At 53.8% G+C, this 20,827-nt stretch overlaps 5 protein-coding genes across 5 annotated transcripts; 3 read left to right on the plus strand and 2 right to left on the minus strand.

The window, feature by feature from the left end:
* Positions 1-296: 296 nt before the first annotated feature.
* Positions 297-1,570, minus strand: PG986_007272 (uncharacterized protein; the record flags this gene model as incomplete). Its single annotated transcript, XM_066843494.1, has 2 exons — positions 297-427; positions 493-1,570. The coding sequence occupies 2 exons, from the start codon at positions 1,568-1,570 to the stop codon at positions 297-299; spliced, it is 1,209 nt and encodes a 402-aa protein (XP_066699606.1).
* Positions 1,571-13,477: 11,907 nt separating this feature from the next.
* PG986_007273 (DNA glycosylase) lies at positions 13,478-14,848 on the minus strand (the record flags this gene model as incomplete). The annotated part of the gene is made up of 3 exons (XM_066843495.1): positions 13,478-14,233; positions 14,355-14,568; positions 14,718-14,848. 3 exons carry the CDS (start codon positions 14,846-14,848, stop codon positions 13,478-13,480), a joined length of 1,101 nt encoding a protein of 366 aa, XP_066699607.1.
* Positions 14,849-15,411: 563 nt separating this feature from the next.
* PG986_007274 (U2 snRNP auxilliary factor) lies at positions 15,412-17,433 on the plus strand (the record flags this gene model as incomplete). Its single annotated transcript, XM_066843496.1, has 5 exons — positions 15,412-15,659; positions 15,692-16,751; positions 16,811-17,072; positions 17,129-17,340; positions 17,407-17,433. 5 exons carry the CDS (start codon positions 15,412-15,414, stop codon positions 17,431-17,433), a joined length of 1,809 nt encoding a protein of 602 aa, XP_066699608.1.
* Positions 17,434-18,162: 729 nt separating this feature from the next.
* On the plus strand, positions 18,163-18,906 carry PG986_007275 (transcription regulator; the record flags this gene model as incomplete). The annotated part of the gene is made up of 1 exon (XM_066843497.1): positions 18,163-18,906. The coding sequence occupies one exon, from the start codon at positions 18,163-18,165 to the stop codon at positions 18,904-18,906; it is 744 nt and encodes a 247-aa protein (XP_066699609.1).
* Positions 18,907-19,789: 883 nt separating this feature from the next.
* Positions 19,790-20,610, plus strand: PG986_007276 (40S ribosomal protein uS15; the record flags this gene model as incomplete). Its single annotated transcript, XM_066843498.1, has 4 exons — positions 19,790-19,991; positions 20,145-20,177; positions 20,320-20,366; positions 20,437-20,610. The coding sequence occupies 4 exons, from the start codon at positions 19,790-19,792 to the stop codon at positions 20,608-20,610; spliced, it is 456 nt and encodes a 151-aa protein (XP_066699610.1).
* Positions 20,611-20,827: the final 217 nt, after the last annotated feature.

Consider the following 20,827-nt stretch of genomic DNA (forward strand, 5'->3'; position numbering starts at 1 on the left):
GGATGCCTTTTGCTTTTCCTCTCGTCATCCTTGGACAGGAAGTGAAACAAGTGCAGGGCGGCTGAACCACCCGCTCTCATTCTTCTTCTCCGCCTTCTCTTTCTGTTCTCTCTCCCTCTCTCCCGGCCCCACCCAGAAAATAAACGGTCATAGCAACCAGCAATCTCTAAAAGCCAATTGAATATGAATGACGGGGGTATCAATATCGGTATCAATGCTGCAAAGAAACCAAACCAAACATCGCATGGATCGTCTGTGAGCAAGCCCATGAAAACAAAGCAAGGCTGGTGTTGTTTTTAGTCCGAATCATGATGGTCTTCCGAGCCAGCATCGGATTTCGCGTCGCCCTTGTGCACCTTGCGATGCCGTCGGAGGTTCGAAACAACCGAGAAGTGCCTACCGCATCCTTCTACTTCGCAACAGAAAGCTGCACGTTGAGTAATGTCAGTAATGACCACATACACATACACATCAGTCTCGGGTTCAACGTACGCTTTTCGCCAGTGTGGCTATACATATGTGTTTGGAGTGAGCTGGGCCGGGTGAAACGCTTGTCGCAAACCTTGCACTTGTGCTTCTTCTGCGTGCTGGAGGAGACCTTGGAGCTGAACTGGCCCATCATCGATTGGGGTGCTGGCGGGGGCTGAGTCATCAGGTTAGGTCGAGGTAACGTCCGCGACGTTACTGACTCGATGTCGGAACCAGCGGTCGAATAGTCGCTCACCGATGAATCGATAGATCCAGCATAGTAGCTGTTGTTGCTATAATTGCTGGCCGAAGATATCGAGGAACTGGTAGAATGGGTGGATGGGAAGCCATAGGAATCCGTGGATCCGCGCCCGCCGCGGTTCGCGGGAGGGTAGATGGCCCTGGGCGTCTCCTGGCTCATGGCAAGCATGCCTTGTCCGGCGTCCAGAGCGTCCGCAAAACTTCGCCTGTCATCCTGCTGCATTCCTCTGTGGTCAAAGTCAACTAAAGAGTTCCGGTGGGAGCGGCACGTATCGTCAGGGCCGAGGTCCGACGTGAGTGAGAGTACTGACGATTGAGAATACCTTCTGGAGTCAGATTCCGGGGCCAGAGCAAAGGTTGATCGTATCGGCGCAGGCGCGTAGCCCGAAATCCCGCCATCATAGGGGCTCGGCGACGCGGCGTATGTGGCATGTACGGGAGAGGCCGAGGTGGCGGTAGCGTACGAGGGCTCGCCATACGCAGCAGACGTTGTCTGCATTCGGTTGAGGCTTAGAAGATCTTGGGGCATATTGAGTAAGTCCTGTTGTCCATAGACGTCCGCCATGAGAGTGCTACCTGCTGATGATGCCGTCACCGGGATGCTTCCATAGGAAGCCATCGAGGAACTGGTATTCGGGTTGGGCCTCGCAGCATGCTGCTTCGAGAGGCTGTCGAGTCCACCGAGGCTGTGCAGCCCTTGGGTGTACATGCCCTGGCCGCCGTGTTGCGGCGGCGAGGCCGAGGCCCAAGGGTTGGTGAAGTGCGGGGGGTTCGAGTATGAAGACATATGGTCGAAGTTGAGAGCACCAAATCGTTGTTGATTGTCAAGTGTCATAGTCATCTTCGACTGGGCTGGGTATACAACAACGGAGGGTCGGAAGAGGCAGGTGCTATCCCACGCCTGTGTGATCCGACTATAGCAACGCAACGACGACGGACAAAAGAGTTCCAACGTAATAAGTAGATGATCAGCCGCGGGATCCCAATGGCGGTTGTATAAAAGATAATCGTATCACCCTGCCGGATAAAAAAAGGTGACTTGTCTTTCGAGATCCGGTGAAGGAGATCCCTCTACCAGTCGTGGAGGCGGGATCAGCGAGCCTTAAGTGTGTTTGGCAGGAGTCTGAAGACGCATGGGGGCAGGGGGCCTTGGATGGTTGGACGAGCAAGAGGTACAACCAGAGGCTAGTCGGTACTTGGAAGCGTCCCCCCAAATTCGCTGAAGCTTAATATTGCTTTCCAGTCAGCGGGACATGTGGAGACGCTGCTAGGCGTGTGGTGTCCAGTGACGACGTGGAACAGGTGTGATCGACAACACAATGTCCCGTCTTAAAGGAGGCCGAGGTTACTAGGACGTGCGGTACTAGGAGGGTAGTCCTGTGTTTAAGAGATCGAACCAGGGCTGAAATATGGGCAAAGATGGTGTCCAATTTGACGGCAGCCGTTTGGGACCTCGACTGGTCGTCAAGAGGTGGAGCTCTTGTGGCTCGTTTCAAGACCGAAGAGTCAAAGATCAGCAGTGGTCACAGATCTGGGGGAGATAAGTCGAACAATGGCCGAGACTAGAAGGAGGACGACTGCGTAATGTTGGTAGTGAGATCCCAAAGTCCACAAATCGGCCGTGGTGTGTGCTCTGGCGGACGTTGGAGGTATCCCAAGATGGTATGTATGTGTGTTTTTGCCCGTTCTGGATGTTGGGATGGGAGTATAGTATAGTGTTGGCGATAGGGAGGAAGGGGAGGAGAAGCAGGCTTTCTACATATATTCCGCGGCCAGCCAGCCAGCTGTGTGTGCGCGAGTGATGAAAGTGCCCATACGTAACTGGGAGCCGACCTGTAGGCTAAGCTAAGCTTGCCCACGAAAGAGGCAATGGGCAGGGGCCAGCGTGAGTACCGACCAGGTCGAAAAAGAAAAGTTGGGTATCAGGGTCTCTCTAACCCGAAGCGTCGATATCGGAGCCAGTACGAGAGCGAGAGCCAGCAACGCGGCAAGGATGGTGGGTTGCGCTAGAGTGTAGGGAAAACCGCCGTGTTGATATTACTGCATATGGGAAAGCGATGGTACTTTGGTATATAGTGCGTATGTTTACGTCAACTACTGTGCCGCTGTTGTGACCAGGCGGCCTAGCGCGACGAGGAGGGAGGAGGAGGTGGTGGTGGAGGAGGAGCAGAAAAGTGAACGGTGGGCTAGGGTGACGACTGGACAAGTCAAGACAGTGGTAGGGATGTAAGGCTACGGTTAATGCCCCTGTCGTTCAACACACCCCAAACCGCATCAGAGAGTGCTAAAGTGGACCGCATAGGGGTTCTTTTTTTTTTTTTTTTTATGTCTTCCGATACACGCACGCACGCACGTACGCACGCACACGCAGCGCATGTACCCAAGTAGCGACAGTTGGTCGAAGATGAGGAGTACTCGTACCCTCAGAGGAGAAGGAGGAAGAGGAGAGCAGGAGGAAGAGGAGAGCAGGAGGAGAAAGAACTGTTAGCTACCTACATAGTGCATATCGATGTATCGGGGCACAGAGCGAAAGAGCGGCTAGCCAATCTGGGACGCTCGTACGTGCGTGGTTGAGTAAGATATACTACAATTGATATATAAAATTTTGGTTTTATGTATGTAGGTAGGTAGGTATTGTTCCTACAGGGACGGGCCTTCTCCTTTTTGCTTTTTAGTAGACGCCACTGATGCGGGAGTCGAAGCTGGCAAAAGGCGCCTTCCCATGCAGGGTCTGAAAAGGCACGGAACACAATTGTTTCTTCTACGAGCGTCACAGCACCAGAGAGAGAGAGAGAGAGAGCGAGGGCAAGGAAAAGGAAAAAGGAAACAGAAAAAAGAGTTCAATGGCTGCAACGCTGTGCCTAGCTTCGGCGGTATCTCGACGACTACTGGAACTGCAGCGCCCTCCAAATGTTCTTATTCTTCTCCTTCTGCCCAGAAACTGGGCAGCACCTACATCAATCAATCCGCAATACTGGTACAGTGCAGAGCCACTGACCAAGCCCACTCGGTCTACCGTTTTGACCAACGCTCCAATTGATTGATTCATCTTTCCTCGCCCATTCCCTTCTCTTCCCTTCAACCGACCGCGCTCTGCTTGGTTGGCTGTGTGGGCGCGCTGTAAGTACAACTAATCCTTTTTTTTCTTCCCCCCTCAATGCGCGAGCCCAAGCCCGACTGGGGCTCTTTTTTCCCAAACTCGAGAAAATACATGTAGATACATAACATACGTCAGTGGGTGGTACGCAAATTAGGAAGAAACAGACTCTGCGTATTGCGGTAGTGGCAAGATCCCGGAAAGACCGTATCCCTGCCCGGTACGCGACTGCAAGTGGGCTGCATGGATGAAGCGCACACGCAAGTACCGGTACCTTTGCTTTTCTTTTCTTTCATCCTTCAAACCCCTTGCATCCATCGATACCTATCCTATCACTCACCAAATGGGGGTAGCAGGGGAAGCAAAGAAAGAAAAAAACACAGTCTCGTCGGCACGGTATGTCCATTGACTGAGGAGGATGCTTGCACGCACACATCGTCGCTTTTTCTTTTATTACTGCGCCCGCTCTCGTCGGCCTCACCGCACACGATGTCCACGATGGAGCCAAAGATCAATCTCGTCAGTGCAGCCGGCAGTTGGCCTACTAGCCTCTGGAGATTGTTTAATCAAATCAGGAAGCATGCAGAGCATCGAGTAAAAATGGCATATCACATCATTTACCCACCGGCATACACGTACGTCGCAGAGAAGCGCAATTTTGGCCGAGTTGCATGTATGACGATGCCGGCCCCAGCCAAGCCAGATGATAAGTCAGACCTGGTTGGAGCGTCCTGGGAAGGAGTCATGCGCACTCGCTGCTTTGACCACGTCGTTTGCAATTCGCAAAAAGGGCTGACTGATGTAGTTTCATTAGACAGACAGCTTCTTTCGCGCGCTCTCTGTCTCTCTCTCTCTGCGGCTATGTATTCATTAATGCTGCCAGGTAAGAGGTGCCGGTGGCGCGTGTAATGAAGGGCCGAATATAATTGATAGCCTTTTCTTGCAATGCCTCGCGGATGTTTGAAGCTGCGCCGTCCCATAGGCGCTGACTGTCTTGGACCCCTGACAATTATATAACTCAATCCTCGCCTGTAGTGGTATCCTTAAGTTGTATCAGAGACGACAGCACTTATCGCATATATACCTACAGTAACTGGCTGGACAAGGTTTGTTTGTGTGGGTAAACTCGAATACAAGTATGCACTGTCTGGCTTTCTTTTCCCCTAGCTACATAAGCTATTATCCATACCGTTTTGTGTTATTATGCCCTCTACTGCTTTAGGTATGCTCTACGCTCTACGCTCTACGTGTATGCACACCCTGCACCCTCTGCAGTGTTTCCACCCTCGTCGCCGCCTTGCTGTCTGGCGGTATGGTTTATACGCACCAGAGCATCGAGTACTGACACCATAGAGGACTGGAGGAGGCTTGGCAGGAATGCACGTAGATGGTCGTCATTCAATTTTGCGTCCTGAGAAGCCAGCCGGGGAGCCAAACGCAGGAGTAGTAGAAGAGAGAGAGAGGGAGAGGTTAGCAGCACTGACTAGGTACGGTAAGACGGGCATGCTGGAGAGGGTGGGTGTGGCGCCTGCTAGCGCGAAGCTTCGGGTTCTGCTGTCTCGACTGGCAACTGGGTGACGACGGGAATAAGAGGGTTTGGGATGATATTTCGTGGGGCGAGGACGGCACTAGATATGCCATATGACAGCATAGCTCCACCCGGAAGCCTTGTCGGTCCCATCTTTCGACGGCCCCTGGACCAATCACCCTCCAGCCGTATCCATCTTGACGGGGGTAGGGGGGGTTGACAGAGCATCCCTGAAGTACCCGTCGTGGTTTTTTCGATGTTTGGGGGGCACCACTGCACCAGAGGACCCTGATCCTCCCTGCCCCTAACAGGTACCTACGCCAGGACACAAGTACCTAGATATGTACCTTGCCTAGGTGGGCAGCCTCGAGCCCTGTACTGTGCGTATGCACTGTCTTCAATTCGTCCTTTTCTGCTGTATCGACGGGAGATATCGAAGCAGCATGGTTCCCAATCTGCCTAATACTGTAATGGAAATCCTGCGAGGCCTTACACCTTGCTCACTCGATTCGATTGGAAATTGCGGATTGCTATCCAACCCTTGTCTTGGTTACTGCCTCCCTCTACCTACAGCAAGGTACAGCCGGTAGGTGATCTCTCTCTCTCTCCTCCCTCTCGCTCTTTTCCTCTGTGTCTGTCTGTGTCTGTCTGTGTCCGTGTGTCCGTGTGTCCGTGTGTCCGTGTCTGTCTGGTTGGTGCAAGTCCCCACACACAGCCCAATAACCAATAACTTCCCTCTGCTGCTGGAACAGGTTCAGTCACTCAGGTCTCAGGTCTCAGTGTTGATGAGATGCGAGATGCGAGAAAGGTTAAACTCATCACCACTCTCCCGCATGCAGGAAAAGGTCCACTACTAATATCAACGTGGTGAACACGGACGGACTCTGGTGAGATTAGCTGTCTAGCAACCAGCACCAGCACCAGCAACATCTGCTGGCAGGCTCGTACGTATACGTATGCATGCATATACAGATACATCCACCCATACGTACATGCATCTAGCGGCCTCGTGTGGGCGTGCGTGCTCAGAAACGAACCTTCAACCACCCTAGCGCCTCCCGCGCCTCTTCAACGCCGTGTAAAACACGGTGAAGTCAACGGCGTTTCCCACGTCTTTTAAGCTTGTTCCTAAGAGGCCAGCCATGGCGCGGGTCGGACAAAACTTCGGTCGATGTTTAGCAGGCAGGAATCCCAGTAGTCGCACGCTATCTGACTCGGCATGCCAGTAGGCGCTGGCTATCCTGGTGGTGCGTGTGCTACGAATTTGCCTATCACATCGGGATCTGGAAATTCCGCCTCGCAGGCAGATGGCATTTCACCGATTAAGGTACAGACTGGATTCGCGAAAACCAATGGATGGGCTTGCCAGTCGTCCTGCACGCTTGGCAGGGGGGTCATGGCCACCGCCATAGCAGCGTAACAAGACCTTATTAGCTTGAGGTCGTATGCAGGCCTGCTGTCAACCAGCTGCTGAATTGTTTCGGGCCGGGACCGGGAACCGATTGCTACCTCGACATTTCTACCCGCCACTCAAAAGTCGGTGCGCGCTGTGGGTATTTGGAAACTACGGTTTCAATGTTTCAAGGTCCGGGCTGGGACCAAAACATCCTTCCCGACCGCATCCGTCTGCTCGGTGTCGCCCAGGAAAAAAGAGGACATCAAGCTGTCCCCGAGTTCCACAACAAATCTGCAGTACGTGTACACGCAAGAGAAGTGGTGTGTATTTTCATATGTATACAGTAACTCGAGATGCGCGGTATCTATCATATGCATGTACCTACTTTGGATGTTAATGGCCCACGACGCTGGAGCCGAAGAAAGGGGGGGGAATGGGTTGAGGAGTCGGATTTCCCGTCCTACTGCAACTTGAGGTTGCCCATGTGAACGGTTCCTCTGATATCACGAACTAGCCCGTTAGCATTGCACCGTTCCTGGGGGGTCCTTGCAAACAGGCGCAGCGTGTATTAGTAGTCGCAGCAGCAGGCCAACCGGAACAGCCTTGCGAGCACGAGGGCCTCGAGCTTTCCTGTTGCGACATTTCTCAGTACTGTGAGGTACGAAAGATTAGGGCAATTTTGGCTCAGTGGGGTCGGTTCTTGGCCCCCGCCTGTCCACGCAGCAGCTTGGAACCGGAAAAGCAGCTGGACAGAACTATGATACAGAGAACTGGAGTCTCGACGATAAGAAACGAGAAATGAAGACTCGTGGTTGGGATTCCACATCCTGGCTCAAACCACATCCGGTAATCGCGACGACAATATTGGATCAATGCAAGGCTGCTTGCTGTGACAGTGACGGCGACAGCACCTCCTGCAGCACTATGGGAACATACCTACCTACCGTACATACGGACTGACATATGTAAGTACTTACCCTACCTTCTCTGCTCGACAGCACAGTGCAGTACATGCCTGGAGATGTGTGGACGATATCTTCCAGCCTAGCAACCCCGGAAAGGAACATGAAGACCCTACAGTAAGTACATGACCACCACCGCCGCCACCCCGGGAGACCGGGCTGTCTCAGTCGAGATTCCCGAGAGATGTCAAAGGCGATCATTGAGCCATCGTCCGGCAAATACAGAAGTCCCTGGTGCTGGTGGCCGTCCCACACTCGCAACAAGCAGAACGCGCGGCTGATGTGATTGGTAGATTGTCTTATACCGGAGTCGGTCGGAATGCAACTACCTACAGGCATGCAGAGTGCCTACATGTATGCAATCTTAGCCTACATACTACATGTACGTATGTATGTACTACCAGCGATGCGCCGACGGAGATAGAGGTTCTCTGGCTCTGCCCCGTGCGTACATCATGTTATCTTCTAGAAGTCATAGAAGGCATGAGGGTCTATGGACTGACCACATGCGCAACGAAAAGATTACCAGGAGCTGGTGTACATCCGCTTTAGGACAGCCGTCTCTCTGCCCGTCCACTTAGAGAATCGCCAAGGCGCCGGGGCTCGTTTCATATTCAACTGGCATTCCCCAAAGCAGCCAGGCCCCTTGCCCCCCAGGGCCTTCAGATCCCGGCCGTTGCCGGTGGAGTTGGCGCCGATCCCATCCTTATCCAGGCATCCCACTGAGCGATGGCGTTCTTAGCGCAACCTGCCTCCCTGGCTGCTGGTTCCGCTCTGCTGCTGGGCTTGCTGCTGGGTGGCTCTTGGCATTGGAAGCCCACTGTCAGCACAGACTGATGGATGTTTCTGCAGCCTGGCTCGCCTGGCAGCCTCAATATTTTGGAGAGATTGTTCGTTCATGGGGTATGGAAATTACAGCGAGAAAGAGCCGTGAGGCGCAACCCAAAAAGAATGCCGGTAGCTAGCGCTAGGACGTAGCGACATCCGCGCATGCAAGCCTCTGATGAGACCAACTAGATTGTCCCTCTACTAGTTGTGGTCGCGTGGTGGCAGTATACCTCCTACGATACCTACCGTTTATACATTGACTAGCAGACAGGCGAACTGGCGGACGGCCAGGTCAAGTGGCATGTACGCACGAGCGGCAGTCGACGGGGATCGTTGCCAGGATAGCAGAAGGCCTCACCACTTCGAGTGTGGTTGTACTGTAGGTACAGAAGGAAAAACCCCCAATCCAATCAATGGCTTGGCTTCTTGGCATGACGGAAACCAAACCAAACAAAAAGCAATAGGCACTTTTTGTATCCCACACCCAACGCTAAGCCGGATACCGAAATCGCCTAAACGACAAGGTCGCCGACCATTTCGTGTTTTTTTTTTCTTCTTCTTTCTTTTCTCTGGGCACCAGATGCACACAGGGATTATTGCTGGGCGTACCCAGACTCCAGAGTCAATACCACTGTTGTTTAGTGCCCAGTTGCATACGCACTACTGGGTCGCCACACAGGCCAACCCAAAGCAAAGGTGGAAGTACAGTAGCGAGTACGGGATCGTAGGCGATGTTACAGTCTTCTTACGCGCTTCTTCAGGCTTACGAGGCAAAGGCCCCTGGAGCCCCTGCTAACACTCCTAGCCATTCGATCGACCCAGTCAATACCCACGTTTTCCTGATCAGATAAGCAAACACGGACGCTTACACACCACTCCGTCGGTCGGTATCTGATATCATTCAATGGCATCGGCCTGGCCGCCGGTGTCGGGATTGCTTCAACGCAACGGTCGGTCTGCGGCATTGTTCCGCTCTCTCGACGACACGACACAACGAAGGAACTAATACGCTGCACGTGTCGTGTCTTGTATGAGGTGATTGCCTGCCTGCCTGCTTACCTTACCTTACGGTCCTTGCCTGGCCTGGCCTGGCCCTGTTTAATTTGGGCAAAAGAAGCTATTGAATGCGCGGTGAATCGAGTTTTGGTCCGTCAGTCCCCGTCAGAAGCAGCAATTCCTGAGGTCAGATATTGCTGTCCCAACACCCAGCGCCAAGCCAGATGGTGGCGGCGGAGGTGTGGTTGCCGGCATACATTGTCTCAACGGGCCGGGTGTTGTCGCTCAGGAAATGTTATCATATTCTCCCATTGCATGTTTCCTTTTCGCATCAAGTATTTGGCCGCAATGAGACCGAGGGACGGAAGAGCTAATCTCCTGCGACGACAACAAGCCTGGTTCGTTGGACCTGCATTCGTCGGCATTCAGTCGATTAAGCTTCCCCGGATTTTCATGGGAGGGGCCACACCAAAATTGCTGCTGCTGGCGGGAGTATACAATAGGACTCTGGCAATTGTCTTTGGTGGCTTGCAGCAGCAACCGTCCCTACCATAAGGGACCCCCCCTCTCTCAGTCCCTCTTAGTCCCTTTCTTGCCTTGGAGGTTCATCTTGGCTTTTCTTTTCTTCGCCCAGCCTTTCACGGTGAAGCTATTTAGATTGGGCGGCCAACCCAACCCTACCAAGCCTTTCTCGGCAGCACTAGGGCCTTTGCCTTAGTGACGCTTTTTATCCCACCCACGCAGCCACCGGTCTTGATCTTGTCCCCCGTTTCCCCATGGCCGCGAGGGAGGAAAAAGAAGGCGAACACTTGCACACATGCAGACTAATGGGACCCCCCCAGAGGGAGATAGCATCCCGGCACTCCGTGAAGCTGAGCTTAGCCCCTTTTGGCGTGACAGGTCATATGGGGGTTAATTATTGGGTCCTACTTGTTACCCGTCTCCATCTGTGTGCTTCTTCCAAATGACTCGTTTGGGTTTCTTATTTCGATCCGTTCGTTGAGGTGATATCTTGTCATAGTCGACCAGATTGGATCACCGCCTGTGCTAGCAGACGCTGTGTGCTTTGATACTGCAGGTTTTCATTCCCTTTCTCTCCAAGAGTCCAAGTCTAGAAGGACCGCGGCTGTCTGAGTCTTGGCTGCATGTATGTCATATAACCGAATTCGAACAAGGTACGGTTTGCGGAAATCGTGACGAATGCTTATGCGCATGGCGTGAAAGGTCTGGTTTGGGTCGGCTGTTTCCTGGGAAGGAAGCACGAGAAATTGAAGTTACTTTACGACTAGTACTGCTACTGGATACATACATGCAGTACACGTGCTTGGTCAGAGGTTGGCACCACTCTAGGGAGCTTGGTATTCACCAGGCCAGGGGAAGCGGGGGTTAGGTTAGGTTAGGTCAGGTTAGGTTCTCGACGGGTGCGTACCATGTAGTATTGGTAGAAATCGCATACTTTGGGGGGTGAACGGATGGGGTTGTTGGGAGAGAGAGAGCCAAGAAGCATTGCCGCAGGTTCGTGACCCCTATACGGCGAGCGGACGACCGGATGAGGAAGGGATAGGAGGCATTGCGTATGCAGGCCCAATAGCCTCATAGCGGTCCTTCTGGGGCTGAATTGGCGCTTCCCACAATTGCTGTCGTGGGCTTCCCGGGCAATCATCGAACGATCTCATCTGATCAGAGACGTTCTGTTTGGACTTGTTGCGCGCTCAATCCTGGCGATGGGCTCGAGGACTTCGCAGCCCGCCGCGGTCCAGTAAAAGCACCATGGCCTTGTAATCAAAACATGCCAGATGCACCAGGGGCTCCTGGGAGAAAGGGGGGGGGACAAGACATCACATCACAGTTCGATGTAAGCCAGGCCTGGTCAGACTACCTACCTTGCTGGCTCCAGAGTGGATAAGCAAGATGATGGTCGTGATCCTTCAATCATGGTGCGTGCCCGCCGCAGAGCACCATATCCAATAAGATCCGTATGGGAACCAATCTATCGTGATGGCTGTGCTGGTATCACATGCGAGAGATGACAGGCAGGCAGTGAGGAGCTCCCATAGCATGGACCAGTGGAACTTTTGTCGATGGTGTCACTATGGAAGGCTGGCGCGGCAATCCCACGACAACAACATGGCCGGCCGACCTGGGTCTCCCATTCAAACACTCCTGCGCAAGTGCGCATATCACTGCGGACTTGTTTCAACGATGGGTTCCATATCCTCCGGCTCGGGGTAACCCTTCGAGATGATGCCGAATCCCTCCGGCTATTCTGGGAGGAAGCGGTAGCAGAAAGCTGGGTTAGTCTTTCATCATACCAACAACGCTTTGGTAAACCACCGAGAGAAAGAGGATCAGTTCGTTTCGCTATATCCAAAGCTGCTCGGTTCCTCCGACATGACACCTTCCTCCCCGGACGCTACATGGCATGCACCGTAGCAATGTCCGCGCCATGAATCTTCGGCTACGAGGCTCCAATTGCGCGCTGGCATCGTGCTGTGCAATGACGCCGAAGCAACTATGCCCGTCCCGGCCCTTTGTAGCAACTCCCCGACAGGTACGAAGGAGGCATGGTGATATCCACTGCCGACTATCGTGCAGTAGACGTGTCACCATGAATGACATGGAGGACTCAGGACTTTCCGTGTTGTTTTCGCGGTTGGGCAATGAACGGCCGAGGGGGGGGGGGTTCGAACGAATTAGTCTTTCCCGTTACGGGTTTATGTCCACGGAGCTGGGTGACGATCTTGGAATCCTCTCCGTCTCTCCGTCTCTCCGTCTCTCCGTCTCTCCGTCTCTCCCTCCCTCGCTCTCTCTCTCCCTCTCACCCTTTCCCCAGGAGCTGACCATTCGAACCCTTTCGATTGTGACGAGCACTTTGTTGTTTTGGATTGGGCATCAAAAACGCACGAGTCAGGGACGGCAGGGACATGCATAAACAGGACAGCCCACCGAGGTCAAGATGTTGTTGTCGTTTGTCCCCCGTCTCTCTTGCTGCACGCCTGCGGGCCACTGATAATTGAAGTATTCTCGTATCTGGATGCTCTGGAACCTTCTCGTCTCGAGACATGGCCGTTGGGCTGCTCTCTCGGCTCAAGAGGTTTGTTTGCGTAGGCTTGCCGTGCATATGAACCAAAATGATCGTTACCAAAGGGCTCGTTGGCCTTGTGAGGTATACCCCTACAGATGCTTTTCTTCTTCTTTATGTGGTATCCAACATGGACAAAGTCGCGGTGGCCATCTTGAGTACTAGTTGTTCCGGACCATATTTAATCACTGACATGGCCCATATCGCAGCCCATAGACCGAAGACAGTCACATGTTTATAGATATCAAAGCTGCGTGCTACTCTGGCACTGTTCCGAGCTGACAAGACGGACGGAAATGCCTCCAACTTCAATTACTGACAAGAATGTCTATAGTGTCGGTAGTAGTCGCTAGCTATGTCGCAGCGGTAGTATTAGTAATGGTCGTTGGACGAAAGAGGGCAATATCCCCATAACATCTGCGCTGGTGTTTTGCTGAGCCAACCAAGGTTCTTGTCCCCCCTCCGCGACATGAATGTGAACGGTACACGGGTTGTGATACTACGAAGTGTTGTTCCTATAAGCCCAGAGCCCCATAAGACATATATCATCTTCGAGGATCCATCTCGATCTTGTAATCGTACATGTTTCTCTCCTAACTACTACACTAGAGACGAGATACATTAACCTCTGCCCAGATGATACGATCTATACCACAGGCAGGATCTCTCTTCTCTATACTGTTGACCTCCCCAAAATCCCAGATGATTTATGCTACCGTATAACGCCGAAGGCTAGCTTTCACCACTTAGGCCACCTGGACAGATGAAAACGGCCGATATTCGACCGCGAAACAAACTGTACCAATGTCACTTCAACAATCGGCCCCTGGATAACCATCTATGCAGAAGAGCCTGGCGGTCAGGTCGATTGCAATCTTCTCCTCTTGCTTCGGGTGATCGTGCCACTTGTCGTGTCGACCTCCTCTACCTTCACTGTTTCAACGGCAGTAACCTGCCTCTTTCTGGAAGGCCGTGGCTTTGGCGCCGCCAGAACGTCCGGCGTACCGGTAACAGCGTCTTCCATCTTGACCTTCACATCTTCTACCTCGGCCTTGACGACGCTGCGATCAGAGAAGGACTTCAGGTTCGCCGTGAACAGGACAGACTGGGCCCAACCAGCCTGGTCGCCCCAGATCTTGCGGAAGTGATCGCCGACCGAGTCGTACATGGCCTTGGAGAAGGTCTTGGTCTTGACCTTGCCGAACTTGTAGTCGCGCTGGGCAATCTGCCAGACGTGGGTGTCGACGGGCACGGCCTCGCCCCAGCCCAGGCCCATGAGGCAGACGCAGTCGGCGACCTTGGGCCCCACGCCCGAGAGCGTCAAGAGCTGCTCGTGGGCCTCCTTGTACGTGGCGCGGCCAAGTGCGGGGTCTTCGTCGGCGCCGAAGCCCGGGTTCTCGGGGTTCGTCAGGCTCTCGAGCCAGCCCCGGGGTTTCTCCTCGGACACGAGACGGGCGGTCTCGGCGATGTACTTGGCCCGGTAGCCGAAGCCGAGCTCGCGCAGGTGCGACTCGACCCCTTTACCCACCAGGGCCTGCGGACCGGGGAAGTCGTGGAAGGGCTCTTCTCCGACGTGGCCTATGAGCGGGCCGTAGTACTTGCAAAGTTTATGGACCTGGTGACGGTTAGCCTCTGCAGCCGTGGGGTTTCCTACGGGATGACCCAAGGGTCGTTGGACAAGCTACCATTTGAGATATCCTCGAAATGTTGTTGTTGCTACTGCAGATGAAACCTACCAGGGTCTCCCACGCATCCTGGCTCATGATGCGGATACCGGTGAACTTGGGCGCCTTCTTCCTGAAATTCAAGTCATTCAGGGACCATAGCTCGTACAATTCCGCGGCGTTGTGCTTCAAGCTGAAGTAGTGCTGGAGCAGTTGCTCCGTGTCATCATGGGGCGAGTGCGGCTCGGTGACCTTGTTCCCCTTTACTTCGGCAGGCCAGGTGGACCTGTAGTGCAAGAACTCGGGGTCTTGCTTTAAAGATAGTATACGCCCATGGATGGCGAGGTGCCTGGCACATGTTTTAGTTTCTACTACGTAGGTAGGTATGCCGCTTGATTCGAGGTGTTCAAGTAGGGCTCAAGTACTTGGGCTTACCACTCGTCCTCGATTTTACGCCATCGGAACGACTGTCCACAACGCAAGGTGGTGTCGAGACACAGTTCTGTCAAGCTCAGGGGCAGCCTTCGCCACTCTGAGACCCTTCCAATGGCCATCCGACCTCTCATATGATCAGTTGATTCGGGTTGGTTGGAGTCTGCTTTGGTACAAGAGAAAGAGGCCTCAGAAGTAGGGGTGTAGACGCAATGCACAAGACACGCTCATTGCGGGTAGGGCCTGAGAACCCGGTTGGAGATGACGATGATCTTTAGTATTCATTGGCAGCTTGCATAAGTAACCAACCTCGGCCTCAATTCCGTCAGTCCCCTGTCAGTGGTCAGTCAGTCCCTACTTGCCTTACCTTACCTAAGGTTATGGCTAGGTTAGACACCTGGACAGTCCCTGAGAAGCAAAAAGTGGAGCGCTGAGACGCGCCACTTAGCCGGATCAGTCAAGCCGCCAGTCGCCGGCCAATCAGTGGCTGCCGTTAGCTGCAGAGGTCCCCACCTCATTTTTTCCAGAACCTGTCCAGCCTCGCGATTCTGCTCCCAAGTTCCAGGGCAATCCACAGTATACTTACCTTAATGTTGGAAGCTTGAGAGATTCGGTTTCCATCATTACTGCTCATCTCTATCTCTCTCGGGATCCCGTCTACCATCTCAATTGGACAGCAACCTCCCGACGCGTCGCTATGAACGGTGACGCCTACCCGTCGCGAGGTAAGCCCTGTCTCTTCAACTATCCCTACTTCCCCAGCTCCTCTGCTCTGCTCTCGCATCAGGCTAACCTTGCGCGCTTCCTCCAGATGGCCGACACGGCTCGTCTCGTGAATACTCCTCCCGCGATGATCGGCGCGACCGCGGTGACCGCGGCGATAGAAGAGATAGACGCCGATCCAGGTCCCCCCGACGTTCGCATCGTGAAGCGCGAGAAGGCGACGTAGACAGCTACGCATCGAGTCGCAGCCACAGGGACCGGGAGCGCGAAGATAGATACGGCGGATCCGGTGGGCCCGGCGGCGGCGGCAGCGGCGGCGGCGGAAGAGACCGCGATCGCAGGGAAAGGGAATGGGACCGCGATCGGGGCGAGCGCGGTGGTGACCGTGGCGACCGTGGTGGTGACCGCAGGGGCGGGAGAGATCGTCGCGATGATGGCCGGCCTCCGCGACGCGACCGAGATCTATTCGACGACCGACGAGGCGATCGACGCGGCGACAGGGACCGAGGTGGCCGAGACCGAGATGAGGATCTTTTCGCGCAAAACCGGCGTGGTCGGAGTGCGACCCCTCCGCCCAAGAAACGAGAGCCTACCCCGGATCTCACCGACGTCGTGCCCGTCCTCGAGCGCAAGCGCCGCATGACCCAGTGGGACATCAAGCCCCCGGGCTATGAGAACGTCACAGCCGAACAGGCAAAGCTATCCGGCATGTTCCCCTTGCCGGGTGCTCCCAGACAACAACCCATGGATCCATCCAAGCTGCAGGCTTTCATGAACCAGCCTGGTGGCGCCGTCAACAGTGCCACCCTCAAACCCACCAACAGCCGGCAGTCCAAGCGCTTACTGGCCTACAACATTCCCCCGGGCTCTACCGAGGAGAGCATCACTTCCTTCTTCAACCTGCAACTGAACGGCTTAAACGTCGTGGAGAGCACCGATCCCTGTGTTATGTGCCAGCTTTCCAAGGACGGTACCTTTGCTCTGCTGGAGTTCAGAAACGCCTCGGAAGCAACAGTCGCACTTGCATTCGACGGCATCTCCATGGAGGCCGAAGACGCTGCGGCGAATGCCGCTGCTGCCACATCTGGGTTGCAGATTGTCCGACCCAAGGATTATATTGTACCTGCAGTGGTCGACGATACTGGCTACGAACCCGGCGTGGTGTCGAGGGTTGTAGTAGACACCCCCAACAAAATCAGCGTCGCCAATATTCCTCCTTATCTTTCAGAGGACCAGGTCAGGGAGCTCCTGGTGGCATTTGGCGAGCTCAAGGCGTTCACTTTGGTCAAGGATCAAGGAACCGACGAATCACGGGTAAGTTTGAGTTCACCCCGGTGATAAACCCCCTTCACTACTAACTACTATTCATCTAGGGTATTGCCTTCTGCGAATATATTGACGCCAGCGCGACGGACATTGCCGTTCAAGGCCTGAACGGCATGGTTATCGGAGACAAGAGCCTCAAGGTCCGCAAGGCCAGCATAGGCATTACACAAGTGGCCGGGATCGAGATGGGAGTCAATGCCATGTCCATGCTCGCGGGCACCACTGCCACCAACCCCGATGAGAGCAGGGTACTGCAACTTCTCAACATGGTAACCGCCGAGGAGCTGATGGACAACGATGATTACGAAGGTACGAGACATCACTTTGACCCCTGATGTTGAATAAAATGCTAACGCTGCCGTTAGAAATCTGCGAAGATGTCCGGGATGAGTGCGGCAAGTTCGGAACCATCATTGCACTGAAGATTCCTCGACCAAGCGGTGGCAGCAGGCAATCCGCCGGCGTCGGCAAGATCTTTGTCCAATTCGACACGACGGAATCATGCAAGAAGGCGCTGCAAGAGCTCGCTGGACGCAAGTTCGCCGACAGAACCGTGGTCACAACGTTTTTCCCCGAGGTACGTTGTTGCAGCTTACCCCCCTTTGCATCGCTCGTGTGGCATAGAAACTGACAGACCCAATAGGAGAACTTCGAGGTCGGAGCTTGGTAAGATGGAGCCGAAGCACACTTTTCTCCTTTCCGCGGGCGCATCGATTAGGCATATGATATGGCCACAACAGAGGGTACTGGAGAGGAACCGGATGAGTTAGTAGCCTTGGTGAGCGTTAGGCTCGTCGTGTAATTGTAACTTGTGTTTTCGCAAGACCGGGCCATACGCCGGTGGTACCCGAAACTAAAGCCTGCGTTTGCAATGGCACATTTCAAGCTATGCCATCCGGATGGTGCTGGGCGTGCAGATATGGATTATGGCGTGTGCCATCTCCAGCCTCCATCCAGTCAATCGTCAGTGCCATACGAAAACTGCCTTTAGTATAGTACTCACTGCCACCTGATAGACCTTTATAGGTGGAATATAAGCGACAATGACTACACGATTTCCGATAAATATTCATCACTAGATAGTGAGCTGCCGGGCGTCAACAATGGAACGAAACCTACTTGGGTAGTAACCTGCGGCATCGGACCGAGACTAACGCAGACTTATGCAGTCCCAACTCACAAATGACACCACACTTGTCCCGTCATTGACGAGGAGGCCGAGAAGCGACAACCGCGACCTAACAACCCAAGACACAATCTGTATTGATCCAGGATTTGCCAAATAGGGAAGGGAACAGATCATCTGGCAGTGCTGTCGTATCTTCTCGTCTGATCCAATTCGGCTTCTTCACCCTGCATACGTACTTCATACTACAAGATATTTATTATACTGCCCGTCATGTCTAGCCACAAGAGCATCACGGCGCACCTGCTTGACCACCCCGACACGGCGGAAATGTACAAGCAAGCCACGCAGTGTAGATTCTTAGAGCTCGCTGGCCAAGGCCGTTTGCCCAAAGAATCGCTGTCGCAATGGCTCTCACAGGATCGCCTCTACGCCCAGGCTTACTGCCGCTTCATCGGCGGGCTCATCTCACGGGTCCAGCTGCCGATCAGCTCGGCGACGGAGGCATCGCGCACTACGCCGTTCCGCATTCTACTGATGCTGCAGACGGCGATGGTCGGGGTCACCACCGAGCTGCAGTTCTTTGAGAAGACGGCAGTGGAGTACCAGCTTGATCTGGCTGCCATGGAGGGTGGACAGGAGTTCGAAGCCAACAAGGTCACGAAAGCATGCATCGATCTATTTGACTCGTTTACAGTCGAAGGGGGCAAAGGACGGTCACTTCTACAGGGTCTCGTTATGCTCTGGGCTTTGGAGAAGGTCTACTTGGATGCCTGGACTTTTGCGAAGCAGCAGGCCGCCGCCGCTGCCGCCGAAGCCCTCGACGGGGGTGCCCTGAGGAACAGATTCATCCCTAACTGGGCCGGCAACCAATTCAGAGCCTTTGTGGGTCAGATACAGGAGTGCCTTGACGCATACGCATCGGAGATTGAGGCTGACGACGTTGATCAAGCTGCTATGGATGCATGGAGAGAGATGTTGATTCTCGAGGAAGGGTTTTGGCCGAGGGTGCAGTAAGACACGCACCCGCAGTCCACGGCTCCGGGAAATAGTTAGTAGCACAAGTCGCTGAAGCTGGAAGTTAGTCGCTACTTTTGTGGTATCTACGTATGCAATGTTGCCATGTTGGTGAGGTGAGGTGTTCCTATCTTCTTTGGTTCCATGTTAGCTAGTGATAACAATGCGAAGGCGGTGCTCAAGGCGGATGAGGTGGCTCGAGTCAGAAGTAAAATTCAATGCATTGAACCCGAGACGAATCCCGAGCTCTAAAATAAGAGGTACCAGAAAAAAGTAATGTATAGGATTGTCATCATTCGAGGAGTGTAGGAGAAGAAAACTGGAAGCTTACCATTTCGCATGGATGAACAAGGACTGTTCTGCAAGACGATTGATTATGCGATTCATACAGCAAGACCCAGCAGGTAGGAGTTTGCTTGACATAACCGACAGACTTGGTCGTCCTGTCTGCCCGACATGTTTCCGGATTGGAAGGGTTCAATGGCTGGGTAAGAGGTGGTAGGTAAGGGAGCAAAGAGAAAGCTTGTAGACCGCGCAGGAGGTAGGCAAAGCATTTGGTGGAGCAGCCAGAAAAGCTCATGATGGACGGAAAATACTCGGCCCTGCGTGTCCCCGGCTGATTGGGGGAAAGCGATAAGCCCAGCTCAGGCGCCAGCCGGCGGTGGGGCCCACGAAAAGCGAATTTTCCGCACATTTTGGGCTAGGCACCACCAAAAATCCAAAGCTGGGTGGGTAAGCGCAATTGGCACTCACGAATTCAATCGGTTCTTCTTTTTGCAATTTTCTCGCGACCAAACGACCTCACCGACGACAACCCCTCCCCCATCTCAACCACCGACAGAATCCCTCGATCGTCAGCGCGTTCAGCTCCAACACCGTCAAAATGGGTCGTCTTCACTCCAAGGGAAAGGGTATCAGCTCGTCTGCTACCCCCTACTCGCGCACTGCCCCGGCATGGTTGAAGACCACTCCCGAGCAGGTCGTTGACCAGATCTGCAAGCTCGCCAAGCGTGGTGCCACCCCCTCTCAAATCGGTGTTGTCCTGCGTGACTCCCACGGCATTGCCCAGGTCCGCATCGTCACTGGTATGTAACAGCAACATGTAGCTGCAAGCTCCAAAGCAGGTGTCGGCCGACCAAGCATTGCGGGGGAAAGAATATTCGGTCGTCCGACACTGGGGCAGTTTGGGCAAGGCTTTTTTTAATATCCCGAACAAGACGCTAACAATCGGAAAACAGGTAACAAGATTCTGCGAATCCTCAAGTCCCAAGGTACGGGATGAACCCTTTTTAGAACCGCTTTCGAGCGTTCCCCCCTCGAGCTATACAACCCCCAACACGTCCTCGAGACGATGAAGGGTGGTCATATCATGCCTCTGTATGGTCAAGGCTGACAGAGTGATTCAAATGACAGGCCTCGCTCCTGAGATGCCCGAGGATCTGTACATGTTGATCAAGAAGGTAAAGTCCCTTTGATATTGTCACGGCCAGCACCCCTCTCTGTGGCTTCTGTTAACCCATTCCTCCCCAGGCCGTTGCTGTCCGCAAGCATCTTGAGCGCAACCGCAAGGACAAGGACTCCAAGTTCCGCCTTATTCTCATCGAGTCGCGTATCCACCGTCTCGCCCGCTACTACAAGACCGTCGGTGTCCTTCCCCCTACCTGGAAGTACGAGTCTGCCACCGCCAGCACCCTGGTCGCATAAGCGAGTCGTGGGAGGAGGGAAATGAATCTGCATTAGTTGCTTGGTCATGGAGTTTCGGAAAGGGAAATTATCTGCTTTCTGGGCATGAACAGACACCGGTTCGGCCATACTTTCTGAAAGATGGCCTGGGAAAGATAGCCTGGTTCTCACGAAGAGATATGTAATGACAATCTCATGAGGACACACGAAATTTGATTATCAACCCCAATGCACAGTG

Source organism: Apiospora aurea (assembly GCF_038362705.1).
Source record: "Apiospora aurea strain CBS 24483 chromosome Unknown utg000005l_segment0_segment0, whole genome shotgun sequence".
NCBI classification, from domain to species: domain Eukaryota; kingdom Fungi; phylum Ascomycota; class Sordariomycetes; order Amphisphaeriales; family Apiosporaceae; genus Apiospora; species Apiospora aurea.